Genomic DNA, 14205 nt, shown 5'->3' on the forward strand with positions numbered 1-14205 from the left:
AAACTTCAGGGAAGCTTGGAGAGACATTGATAAATGCAAAACTTCAAACACGGTAACCAGACAGTTGCCAAATGAATCCAGGCCTCCAGGGCTTATGTGTCACACCCATTCTACCGGTTGCCTTATTGTGACGGCTTTCCTGCAATTTAATATATTCAGGAACTATTCCATGAGCTTGTGATAAGTTAAACCCCTGCTATTAAGCTAGACTCGCTACTCCCAACACCTGTGAAGTATGGTTGGACTAGGCACAGCAGTATTACCTCCATTGTTATGCTTTCCAGACATATAACAACTTGCATGTTAAATGTTTGCTTAAAATGAATTCTAAAGTAACTGGTAAGTGATTGTGCCTCTGAATCAGCCACATGTTTTCCACTGTAGAATATTTTTACTTTAATATTACATTACCCATTCAGGTCATTAAATGTATCAGTGGATTGTGGATAAGTAGAACAGGGCGCTAAGGCCCTCCATCACTGAGATCCAGATTTGAATCTCATCGGCTAGCCGAATGTTTACACAGACATGACTGGCTATATCTGGGGGTGGGAAAAGCACTGCAATGGATTGGCGTCCTGTCCAGGTTATTCCAGCCTTGCGCCCAGTGTTTCCTGGTGAAATAGAACCCGCTGCAACACTAACCAGGATAAAGCATTTTTTTAAATGATATTAAATGAATAAGTAGTATATGTCGGCTTCAATAAAATATGGATCTATTATTTAGTGTCAGTATTGTTTTCAATAGGTATATCCCAAGTTATAAAATAAATGGTGATGCTCAAGCCTGTGATGCTGCCTGACCTGTGGGAAATGCCTGTGCTATTCCTGCAGATTAGTAACTTTTCTTTGGCATTTTTCTGGTTTGGTAATGCTCATATAGTTCCAGCAGTCTCTGTGCCACACATGCTCTTGGCTGAACAGTGGATGATGGGTGAACACCAGTGCTGTTAAGTTCAAATCCAGTTGCCAGGGCTTCTTGATGTTATCTGCATAAAATTCAACCACAGGTGAGAAGGAAGAACAGACTTAGTTTAGCATGATGCTGAAGGGTACTATTCTAAATTGACCAAGATATTTAAGCAAAGATAGATAGATAGATAGATAGATAGATAGATAGATAGATAGATAGATAGATAGATAGATAGATAGATAGATAGATAGATAGATAGATAGATAGATAGATAGATAGATAGATAGACAGGGTTATATAACCCTTAAAAATAAAATTGCACATCAACACACACTGATCAGCCATAGCATTATGACCACCTCCTTGTTTCTACACTCAACTCCACTTACCATATAGAAGCACTTTGTAGTTCTACAATTACTGACTATAGTCTATCTATTTCTTTACATACTTTTTTAGCCTGCTTTCACCCTGTTCTTCAATGGTCAGGACCACCACATGACCACCACAGAGCAGGTATTATTTAGGTGTTGGATCATTCTCAGCACTGCACTGACATGGTGGTGGTGTGTTAGTGTGTGTTGTGCTGTATGAGTGAGTAAGACAGCAGCACTGATGGAGTTTTTAAACACCTCACTGTCACTGCTGGACTGAGAATAGTTCATCAACAAAAAATATCCAGCCAACAGCACCCCATGGGCAGCGTCCTGTGACCACTGATGAAGGTCTAAAAGATGACCAACTTAAACAGCAGCAATAGATGAGCGATTGTCTTTGACTTTACATCTACAAGGTGAAGCAACTAGGTAGAAGTGTCTAGTAGAGTGGACAGTGGGTGGACATGGTATTTAAAAACTCCAGCATGCTGCTGTGTCTGATCCACTCATACCAGCACAACACACACTAACACACCACCACCATGTCAGTGTCACTGCAGTGCTGAGAATGATCCACCACCTAAATAATACCTGCTCTGTGGTGGTACTGACCATTAAAGAACAGGGTGAAAGCAGGTTAAAAATGCATGCAGAGAAACAGATGGACTACAGTCAGTAATTGTAGAACTTCAAAGTGCTTCTATATGGTAAGTGAAGCTGATAAAATGAACAGTGAGTGTAGAAACAATGAGGTGGTTTTAATGTTAACTGTTGTAACATTACTCTAAATAAACATACTTTCTGAAACACAGTGTCTAGGCACAGGAATTATTATTATCAGTTCTTGAAAAGGTACATCTAGCATATCACCTCAGTCACGCACCATAAAAACCTGTTCATCAGGATTTAAAATTTCCAGACAGAGGCTGGCAGCATGTTACCATGTGCTCTCCTACACACCTACAATCACATTATTATCTGCAACATGCTGATCTAGCAGAACTCTTCACCACAAATACATTATATTACTAGAATTCAAGATTAACATTGTTGGTAAATACGTTATCTGTTAAAATCAGTCGGTAGGCCATAAATTATTTAATTGTCTTTGATAACTTTAGGTCTCTTACATACATAAAGACTTTTATCTTTAAGAAAGCAAGGTTTTAGATTACCTTCTATAATCATTTCAAAGGAACTGTTCAAAATATATTTATAAGATAAAAATTAGAAAATGATCAAGCAGTGAGTTGTTGCATTGATATGCGTACATTGTATATGAACGTATACTGTATTAATGTCTTTTTAGAGCAGTGGCGTAACTAGGAGCTCATGGGCCCCCTCAACATATACATACATATATATATATATATATATATATATACTGATAGCTGATCAGAATTAATTAAAGGTACTCACTAAGAACTCACTTCATGTGGCCTTCAGTAGACTTAAAGTCCAAATTCCTAAATCTGGTATTTTTTTAATGCACAGTTTTAATTATTTAAATTTTACTTAATGAAAATATAGTAATATAATATTAACGACATGGCAAGTGCAGCCAATGGGGGGCAATGAGGTGAGTGGTTGAGTTCATGTCGTGGAGGCCCCCCCCCTCCCCCCCGCCATGGGCCCCAGTGCACCTGCCCCCCCTGTAGTTACGCCCCTGTTTTAGAGACATGTAACAGCTCTATATTCACACTAAGCTTTTTCTACCTTTTCTGCACACGAGTACTCTTAACCTCATTCACACCTTTAGTGTTGACAACCACATCCTGACTCTGCTTCTTCTAAAGAAAAGCAGTCAAATTAGGTCAGTTCAGATTTAAATAAAAGCAAACTATTCGTTTATATATTAAACCATTAGTTCTACTAGGTACATAGAATAAACCTCTGCCGAGTCTAAAAACATCACGATGGTCTACTTAGATTCCTCAAACTCACGGCAGAAAAAATTCATTTATCAGAGCAGCTCTATAAAGAAAAAGAAACTGGGCTGCATTAGTACTACCACAGTGTACATAGCAATATTAAACACAGAACAAAAAGTCACCATATAAATCAGCTTTGTAGCAGCATGTTGTTTAAAATAGTCATATTGTACTGCAGTTAACAAATGAAACCATTTCAGCAGTAACTGCTTTAGCCTGATCAGGGTCACAGTGGGTTTAACAACACTGAGAGTAAACCATAAGTATGTTTTTGACAATACACCAAGCAACGTCCATTATACATACACAAACTATTTAAAAACCATACAGTCGGTTTGCCTCTTTGCTGCTATAACAGCCTTAATTTTTCTGGCATTGTATTTCATGAGGTTTTGTAATGTGTATAAAGATTTGGTTCAAAGGTATTTAATAAGGTTAAGATCAGAGCTGTGTTCAACAAACTTCACACCTTGTCTCTATGGACCTAATTTTGTGCAGCAGTCAGGCTGGAACAGGAAGGAGCCGTACCCAAATAGTTGCCACAAACTTGGAAACATCTCATTAATTTTAAGCAGTTTAGTTTATACGCCTGTTAGCGTTGGGTGTTGATGCAACTACTGACCTCAGTAAATAGTAGGGATGTCCAGCATTTTTGGCCCGATAGTGCATGTTTCTTACAAGCATATACACTTTTTAATTTAACTGTGCTAATGTTGGGCAGTTTCAACCATCCACTACTTACCATTCATACACACTTTGGAAAATTAATAAACAAAGTGTAAGGAGTAAATGGTTGTTGAATATGTATTACTGTTAGTGCTGTAGTAGGTTAACCTGAATTATGCTAACGCTGTCCAACGGTCCAACTAGAAACCTGACTAAATTGCAGTTAGCTAACCGGTTACTTTAAATTAAACTTATTTTGGTATGAAAAACTATTCTTTGCGAACCATGACAGGATATAAGCACAATGAATTAGTTAAGAAAACGTTAATGGTGAAGTATTTTATATTCAGACGACAGCTTTTTAACTTAACTAAATCTCTATCTGGTTGTGACCGTGTTGATTTTTAACAGGGGTTGCCAGGTGCTTAGATAACACTCTTATCATCTCTCACAAAACCCAAGTTCGTGTAGTGCACTCCTCTCAATAGTTTTTTTTTTTTTTCTTTGGTTTGTGCTGTGGACACAGTCTCATGTATTTTTTCTCATTTATTAGTCCAATCTTTGTTTTATGAATGCAATTGTTTTTTTTTATTCTCTAGTTCTTGGTTCCGCAGCAGGGCCATGGCCACCATAAATGAATCTTCGGCCACCCCTCCGGCCCCCCCCATCACCGCTTTGCCGGCAACTTTTTTTGCGGAAGCATTTCTGCACGCAGGTGTTCTCACAGGGACGCAGCGCACCTCAAAGAAGTAGTTCTCCCCCAAAACCGTGCAGTAATACACGACATAAAGGTCAACCACCAACACAATTACAGAAGCAGTACTACATAGTGCTACTAGTACTATTTAGTAGTATTTGTGGCGAGCTACGAATAAAGGCGCAACCGGGCTCTGCGCGTTCCAGTGTTGCCAGATTGGGCGGTTATCCGCCTAATTGGGCGGATTTTGTTTGAAAACAATTTAATAGCAGTTAAATAACACTTCTATTTAAAAGAATATATTCCGTTTTAAGAAGCTCCAGCATTGTAGAAGGCTGTTAAAAGTAAAGACTATTTTCAATGCTGATTTGGCTTAATAGTGTTGGTCAGTCTGTATCATATTGTTGAAAGAAAATTTAAATTTGTTTTCCATGCATTCACACTAGCATGTTCTGGGGTTCAAATGAGTCTCATCATTACACACAAGTTGGCAGCCAAATGATAATGTATTGCAAAGGAATAGCTTTGAAATTCTTCCTGATAATGTTAAGGTTATAGGCTATATTCTGGTTTTTCACTTGTCAGGGAAAATGAAGAGAGAAAAAAAGCTTATTATTCTTCGTGATGTAATTCTACATGGCACTTACTGCCTGTATAGGTAAATGAGTGAGTGACCACATAAAAAAAGGTATCAGTTTCTGTGCCACCCCTGTGTGAGCAATGGTCTCAGTCTGGCCACCCCTATGGAAATTGTCTGGCTCCGCCACTGTTCCGCAGCCGACGTTAACTGAGGGTTGCCAGTTGCAAGTCCTTTACGTCACATGGTTCCCCTACAGAGTCTTAATTTATTACGCAACATTTTAGTCTTGTTGTCTGGTGTAATAAAGCTTCTATGCAGCATACCAGATACTAAATACTAGAGGATAACTTACTCAATTAAATACTATTACAATAATATTAGTAAACTACCTAAAAGCATGTAATATTTTTTTTCTTTGGTTAAATGTATTTTAAAAACTTTTTTAGGTCTTGTTTAAAAGACACTTTATAAAGATCCATAAAGATGCACACACACACACAAATGTACTTAAATAGTTATTTACTAGATACATGTTCAGCTAAATAAATATAGATTATTATTATAACAAATAAATAAACATATAATATGTAATAATATAATATATAGTAAATAGGTTTACTTATAAATAAATAAACATGGCAGTTTGTGGTAGTTTTTATAAACACTGCACTATGTTATTAATGGACAAAAAATGTATAACTACATTTCTGAGACTCCTGATTAACAATATGTTTATACTATTATCAAAATGACAGAGCCTTAGGCTTTACATGATAATGGATCTAATGCTTTATTGAAAGACATTTTCTCCTCTATCCAAAATGTTGTGAATTTATTTTATCTGCTTTACTAGTTTGTCATGTGTGAAATTACGCATTTAGGCATTGTTAGCTTTGGGCTATCAACTGGAAGATTGGCGGTTCAAATCCAGGCTAAGCTATGCGGCCACTGTTGGGTCCTTGAGCAAGGCCCTTAACCCTGTCTGCTCCAGGGGTGCCGTACAATGGCTGACCCTGCGCTCTGACCCCAGCTTCCAAACAAGCTGGGATATGCGAAGAAAGAATTTCATTGTACTGTATATGTACAGTGTATCACAAAAGTGAGTACACCTCTCACATTTTTGCAGATATTTAAGTATATCTTTTCATGGGACAACACTGACAAAATGACACTTTGACACAATGAAAAGTAGTCTGTGTGCAGCTTATATAACAGTGTAAATTTATTCTTCTCTCAAAATAACTCAATATACAGCCATTAATGTCTAAACCACCGGCAACAAAAGTGAGTACACCCCTTAGTGAAAGTTCCTGAAGTGTCAATATTTTGTGCGGCCACCATTATTTCCCAGAACTGCCTTAACTCTCCTGGGCATGGAGTTTACCAGAGCTTCACAGGTTGCCACTGGAATGCTTTTCCACTCCTCCATGACGACATCACGGAGCCGGCGGATATTCGAGACTTTGCGTTCCTCCACCTTCCGCTTGAGGATGCCCCAAAGATGTTCTATTGGGTTTAGGTCTGGAAACATGCTTGGCCAGTCCATCACCTTTACCCTCAGCCTCTTCAATAAAGCAGTGGTCGTCTTAGAGGTGTGTTTGGGGTCATTATCATGCTGGAACACTGCCCTGCGACCCAGTTTCCGGAGGGAGGGGATCATGCTCTTCTCAGTATTTCACAGTACATATTGGAGTTCATGTGTCCCTCAATGAAATGTAACTCCCCAACACCTGCTGCACTCATGCAGCCCCAGACCATGGCATTCCCACCACCATGCTTGACTGTAGGCATGACACACTTATCTTTGTACTCCTCACCTGATTGCCGCCACACATGCTTGAGACCATCTGAACCAAACAAATTAATCTTGGTCTCATCAGACCATAAGACATGGTTCCAGTAATCCATGTCCTTTGTTGACATGTCTTCAGCAAACTGTTTGCGAGCTTTCTTGTGTAGAGACTTCAGAAGAGGCTTCCTTCTGGGGTGACAGCCATGCAGACCAATTTGATGTAGTGTGCGGCGTATGGTCTGAGCACTGACAGGCTGACCCCCCACCTTTTCAATCTCTGCAGCAATGCTGACAGCACTCCTGCGCCTGTCTTTCAAAGACAGCAGCTGGATGTGACGCTGAGCACGTGCACTCAGCTTCTTTGGACGACCAACACGAGGTCTGTTCTGAGTGGACCCTGCTCTTTTAAAACGCTGGATGATCTTGGCCACTGTGCTGCAGCTCAGTTTCAGGGTGTTGGCAATCTTCTTGTAGCCTTGGCCATCTTCATGTAGCGCAACAATTCGTCTTTTAAGATCCTCAGAGAGTTCTTTGCCATGAGGTGCCATGTTGGAACTTTCAGTGACCAGTATGAGAGAGTGTGAGAGCTGTACTACTAAATTGAACACACCTGCTCCCTATGCACACCTGAGACCTAGTAACACTAACAAATCACATGACATTTTGGAGGGAAAATGACAAGCAGTGCTCAATTTGGACATTTAGGGGTGTAGTCTCTTAGGGGTGTACTCACTTTTGTTGCCGATGGTTTAGACATTAATGGCTGTATATTGAGTTATTTTGAGGGAAGAATAAATTTACACTGTTATATAAGCTGCACACAGACTACTTTTCATTGTGTCAAAGTGTCATTTTGTCAGTGTTGTCCCATGAAAAGATATACTTAAATATCTGCAGAAATGTGAGGGGTGTACTCACTTTTGTGATACACTGTATATATGAGAAATAAAGTATATCTTCTTCTTCTTCTTCATCTTAAGCCCTGACTTTAGACTTATTAAACATCTTTGGGATGAACTCGAAGGCAGACTGTGAGTCGGTCCTTATCACTTCAACATCAGTTTCTAAAATGTTGTTGTACGTATGTATGTAACAAGTTGTTCGTCTGATGTGAGCTGCTGTAACAAAGGATCAGTAAAGTATCTATCTGTCTGTCTGTCTGTCTATCTGTCTGAAATGAGTGGAGGCTGTTATAGAAGCAGGTGGGACCAACTCCAGATTAATTTCCATGGTTTTGGGAGGTGATGCTCATGTGTGACAGACTCTGGCTGTTATACATTAAGCATGGTTGACAGTGTGTGAGAGATAATGAATGTTGTACTATATTAATCCACTTGAGTGGGAATCCCATATCCTGTCAGGGAGGATTTTTTTGGCTTCCTTCTGACGTGTGCGCGCTGATTGGTCAGCCGAAGCCCATGTAACCAATCAGGCCGCGGCAAGTGCGGAGGAAGGAATAAATACAAGATGGCTCCTCATATAAAATCAGCCTCCCGGCTTCTCTTTTGTGATCAACATAATTACTTTTCTTTACTTATTCGGGTGAAAATACAGTTCGGGAGGAGTGCTGAGGGCTGAACCCAGCTCAGCGGTGATACATGTAACTCTTTGTTTCGGTGTAGTCGAGGATATTTGAGGAAAAGCCGGGAGTCTGAGCGAATCCTGTGTACGGATGGTGTGCGGCACTGTCGGGCCTTTTCTCCTTATAGCAGCCGCTAGCTGAGCAGCTAAACCCGGTCAGAGTGATCATCTAACCCCGGTCAGAGTGATCATCTAACCCACATGCGGACTATTAATGCTGGTGTGTGGGTACAGAGCTCACCAGCATTCGATCTACCGCACCTAACCAGTTACCATGGCTGTTTCGAGGTGAGGATGATTTTATTCATGGTTTATTGTGTGTGCTGACTACTTAAGATACTTGCTAGCTAGCAGTATAGCTTTAAAGCAGAGCCACGGTGAGCCATGCATGCAGTAGTGAGGCTTCCACAGTTAGTCTGGTGATCAGCTCTAATTCACAGAGGATCATATTTATCTGCTTTTTTCACTCTTAAAAGACCTAAAATGTAGAACTGTATATGCCAATGGACGTGTTGATTGAATAATGACAATATAGACGTGAACACGTGGGTGTTTATCTGCATGTTTATTGTGCTGAAAGTTTATTCAGGCTTGTAACCAGTACAGCAGCCAGTGATGCTTCAGTGAGGTATCAGTCAGTAACAGCAGTAATAAGTAGTGCTTATTAAAACATGTTATTGTCAAACATTATGGCTTGCTTAGATATATAAGAGTTGTTGTGTAAGATCATGGCTGGGCGATTTGATATAACAAGATCACGATATACTGATAGGGCAGTTGTAGTCTAGCGGTTAAGGTTGCTGGTTCAAACCCCACCACTGCCAGGTTGCCACTGTTGGTTGCCACCCTTGAACAAAGCCCTTAACCCCTAATTGTTTGGACTGTATACTGTAAGTCCCTTTGGATAAAACCCTGTTATTACTCATTGAAATGTATTTCTGTGTCAGATGCTTAACCTTCCATTCTTTGTAGTTTTTCATTTAATGTTAATGTTCTGGAATCAAAATCTCACTGTAATGAAATTACACTTTCATTATATGGCTTAACTGGTTTGTTGTCACTTGGCGACACCCATAAGATATGCAAAGATCTTGCTTATGTCTAATGTTTTGTTTTTTTTTGTCATTTCTGTGGGGAATAAAATATAAAGTTAATTTTTTACATTTACATTATCAGCATTTAGCAGACGCTTTCATCCAAAGTGACACAGTATACAAGGGCCCAACAGTTGCAACCTGGCAGTGCTGGGGTTTGAACCAGCGACCTTCTGCTTGCTAGGCTTGAACTTTTTACAATTTTTTTAAATTAGAAAATTAACTAGAAACCTTTAGTGGTATGAAAGACTGACTGTGTATGCCTAAGCATCTTCCTTACCGCTTCCCACTATGTCTTGGTGTACCCCATGTGTTTACCCTCTCTGTCTTTTGTGAACCCCATCATAAACAATGTGAGCAGAACCTGAACTGTTAGCAAAGTCAGATTAATGAACTGGAAGGCAGATTGTGAGTCAGTCCTTATCACTACAACATCCGTTTCTAATATGAGTGGAGGCTGTTATAGCAGCAGGTGGGACCAACTCCAGATTCATTTCAAAGGTTTTGGACTTGATGCTCATTTTGTCACAGAATTTGGCTGTTATACATTGAGCATTGTTCACAGTGTTTGAGGGCTAATGAATGTTGTACATTATTAATCATCATTCATAAAAAAAAAAAAATGCAGACTGGATGTTAATGTGCTTCCTGTCTACATTAGTGTAGTTCTTATATGCCGATAAACAGAGTGAGTCTAATCAGTGGTGTGAGATCTGTACTTCCGCTCTAAGTTCATGTCAAGCCTCAGCTGTTAGAAATGAATTAAAGTGTTCTTTATAACCAACAGCTTTAACATTAACATTCTTTGTGGGTTATCTGTTAACCCATTAATTGTTGCTGTTTCTTGTCTGCGTGCATCCTTATTATTGAAATAAATTGTTTAGCCAAAAATCGCCAACAGAAATGCAATGTACACCATAAAGGCTATCTTGTATGGTTTCAATTTAAAATGATTTTATTTAATTGAATTGTATTATGGTTGGGCTATGATGAGTTCTAATGTCATGTGACCCATTTCACAATTACTCCTGTATGAAATAGCAGCCAATGTCAGTTGTATACTTGGCAAGTAATATCACGGCCACATCATTCTGAACTTTATAGCTTGCACTGACTTTACTGCTTTAAATGCCTTTAGATGTGATTTACGTGGTTCTGTACACATGAAGCTATGTGAATTTGCAGGCCACTCGTTCCCTCATGTAATAGCATTTATACACAGTCTACCACTGGTTTGATTATTTACAATGCATTGATGTTTGCCACAGAGCCGTATAGAAAGCGAAGTCATGATGCCAACCTATTTTATTAGCATTCCTGTGGGAACACCGTAAAGGTCCTCCACTGTTACCTTGGTGATATGTGTAATTTTGACTCCATTCCTGTGGATAACCAAGTTTACAGTTTGTGATGTTAAGGTGTGGGCTCATGGTGAGTAGTTCAGATTTCTTAAACATCTTTGGGATAAACTGGAAGACTGTGAGTAAGTTCTTATCACTACAAGATCCGTTTCTAATATGAGTGGAGGCTGTTATAGCGGCAGGTGGGACCAACTCCAGATTCATTTCAAGTTTACAGTTTGTGATGTTAAGGTGTGGGCTCATGGTGAGTGGTCCTTGAGGATACTTGGCTGCAAAAGCAAGTATTTCAGACACTTTCCCTGCATTGATGAATATCCAAGAAAGAAGGTTTAGATTTAGCTTGGTGTTATTTTTATCCTTGGCATCTAGTCCGCTCACAGCCACTGACTAGATCTTCAAAAGTAAGGTTAGCTGCACATTATCAGACAGCTTCAAGCGATTACTCAATGAAACCTTGAGCTGAAAGCACCAGATTTGTGTATAGATAGCTTTATATGGTGGAACTACACGGAATTTGGTTGTGTCTGAACGTGCTGTTTTGCTTGCACCTCTGCAGAAGTGTAGGCTGAAGCTGCAACAGGCTAGAGAGCCACACTTTCCTCCTTCTTAGAAAGTCACCCCATCTCAGAAAAGATTAATTGGACCGATTTAGAGTTCATTTGGCTGTTCTATTGGCTGTTCCAACAACTGCTTTTAAGCAAGCCTTTAAACTGTTTTCATTCCTTTTCAGAGAAAGCATTTATATATAGACTGGATCACTATTCATTTGAATTAGCATGTTTAGTTAGCGCTTGGGGTGGCTCAGTGGGTAGCACTGTTGCCTCACAACAAGAAGGTCCTGGGTTTTATCCCCAGGTGGGGCGGTCTGTGTCCTTTCTGTGTAGAGTTTGCATGTTCTCCCTGTGTCTGCGAGGGTGCTCCAGTTTCCTCCCACAGTCCAAAGACGTGCTAGTGAGGTGAATTGGAGACACTAAATTGTCCAGGCCTGTGTTTGACATTAAAAGACTTGAACTGATGAATCTTGTGTAACCACTAATTTCTGTACCATTTCTGTCATGAATGTAACCAAAGTGTGTAAAACATAAGACGTTAAAATCCTAATAAATAAATAAATAAGTAAATAAATAAATAAATAAATTAGTTAGCACTTGTAATAAGCAGTTCACTACCGACTCTACATTCTGAATGCTGAACTGGTTCTGTTCACAGTTCTGTTTTAGGTCGTCCCGGTGTCCTACATTACTGCCATGTTCACTACATTACACTGCTTTCTAATTGATAAAGCATTTGTGACTTGGTATGAAACTCAATGGTGTGTTTTTACATTTGTAACACGTTTAAGATCATTCATTTTATTGAAGGAAAAATGCTGTTTAGTCCTACCTGGCTCTATGTGACAAAGCAAACGCACCCATAGTGACTAGATTATTCAATTTCACTAGCCTCATCCGGGCATGCTTACTGCCAGACCTGTTGAATCAGAACATAATATAAATAGAACCTGTTTTGCATTGTGAAGCAGGCTAGTTCTCAAAAAGCAGCTCATGACACCTCGTTGTAAAGAGATTCAAATGTAGATGTGAAAAAAGTTCCTAGTCTGGAAAGAGATGCAAAACCATTGCTAAGGCTTTGGGACTCACAGTGAACCACAGTGAGAGCCATTATCCACCAAGGGAGAACCTTGAACACTGGTGAACGCATCAACAACTTATCCAGGAGGTCACAAAGGAAACCAGAGGAACATCTAAAGAGCTGTGGGCATCATATAGCTCGGTTAAGGTCAATGTAAACAATTCCATAATATGAAAGTCACTAGGCAGAAATGGCATTCATAGGAAATTCACCAAAGAGAACACAAAGCCTCATCTCATGTTTGTGTCTTTCTTCCCACAGTCCAAAGACATTTAAGTGAGGTGAATGAATTAGAGATGCAAAATTGTCCATGACTGTGTTTGACATTAAAAGACTTGAACTGATTAATTTTGTGTAACGAGTAACTACCGTTTCTGTCATGAATGTAACCAAGGTGTAAAACATGATGTTAAAATCCTAATAAATATAATAAATAGGTTTGTGCTTGTAATGAACAGTACTTTATATTCTGAATTCTTAACTGGTTCTGTTCACTGTTCTGTTTTAGGTTGTCTTAGTGTCCTACGTTACTGCTATGTTCACTACATTACACTGCTTTCTAATTGATAAAGCATTTGTTACTTCAAAGGAATCCAAAGGAACATCTAAAGAGCTGTGGGCATCATATAGCTCGGTTAAGGACAATGTGAACAATTCCACAATATGAAAGTCACTAGGCAGAAATGGCATTCATAGGAATGGTGACCAAAATGAACAAAAAGCCTCCTCATGTTTGCCATGTGAGTTTTGGGATGATGTTTTATGGACTGATGTGGAATTTTTTTTTGGAAGACATGGGTCCTGGTACATTTTGTGTAAAACATCACATTCCACCATAAGAACATCATACCAGCAGTCCAACATGGTGGTGGTAGTGTCATGGTCTGGAGCTGGTTTGCTTCTACAGGGACTGGACCACATGCCATTATTGATGGAACCATGAATTTTGCTCTCTATCAGAAGATCCTGCTCATGTATCAGTTTGTGACCTAAAGCTCAAGCACAGTTAGGCTATGCAGCAACACTGATTCAAAGCAAGTTTACCTCTTAATGACTCGGTAGCAAAAGAATGAAGGTGTTGGAGTGGCTGAGTCAAAGTCCTGACCTAAATTCCATTGAGATGCTGTGACACGCACCTAAATAGGCAGTTCATGCTGGAAAACCCTTCAGTGTAACCAAACGAAACCAATTTTCCAGAAATGAGTGGGCCAGTATTCCTCCACAGTGATGTAAAAGACAAACGTGAAAGTTTGATTGTAGTTGGGGTTATTTAAAACCTATACTTACCTATAATTGCCCCCTAATCTTTGTTTTTGCTAAATAAAATGTGCATTTAAAAGCTGCATTATTCGGAAGATCTAAAACATTTAAGTGTGACTATCAAAAACGGAAGAGATCTGGTGAGTGGCAGATAGTTGTTTATAAGACTGTAGGTGGTAGGTTTAGTCTGGCACCTCTGCTAAGACCTTTTTGTCACTGGAGACTAGGGATGTAACGATACACTCTACCCACGATGCGATACGATTCACGAGACTGGGTTTACGATATGATTTTTTTTCTTAAACGAAATAAAATTGAAGA

General features: G+C 39.4%; 1 protein-coding gene and 1 long non-coding RNA gene across 2 annotated transcripts in view; one reads left to right on the forward strand and one right to left on the reverse strand.

The window, feature by feature from the left end:
- Window positions 1-392: 392 nt before the first annotated feature.
- Window positions 393-3917, reverse strand: LOC134314598 (uncharacterized). The gene is made up of 3 exons (XR_010012406.1): window positions 3844-3917; window positions 805-989; window positions 393-614 (listed from the first exon to the last, which is right to left on the reverse strand). It is a non-coding gene; the product is annotated as an uncharacterized LOC134314598 (long non-coding RNA).
- A 4849-nt stretch (window positions 3918-8766) lies between these two features.
- Window positions 8767-14205, forward strand: part of btaf1 (BTAF1 RNA polymerase II, B-TFIID transcription factor-associated) — a 57570-nt gene continuing 52131 nt past the window's right edge. The window contains exon 1 of the mRNA XM_062996193.1: window positions 8767-8825. Within this exon, the coding sequence (XP_062852263.1) occupies window positions 8812-8825 (14 nt within the window). The 5' untranslated portion in view covers window positions 8767-8811. The remainder of the gene's footprint in view (window positions 8826-14205) is intronic.

This window comes from Trichomycterus rosablanca, chromosome 5 (genome assembly GCF_030014385.1).
Source record: "Trichomycterus rosablanca isolate fTriRos1 chromosome 5, fTriRos1.hap1, whole genome shotgun sequence".
NCBI classification, from domain to species: Eukaryota; Metazoa; Chordata; class Actinopteri; order Siluriformes; family Trichomycteridae; genus Trichomycterus; species Trichomycterus rosablanca.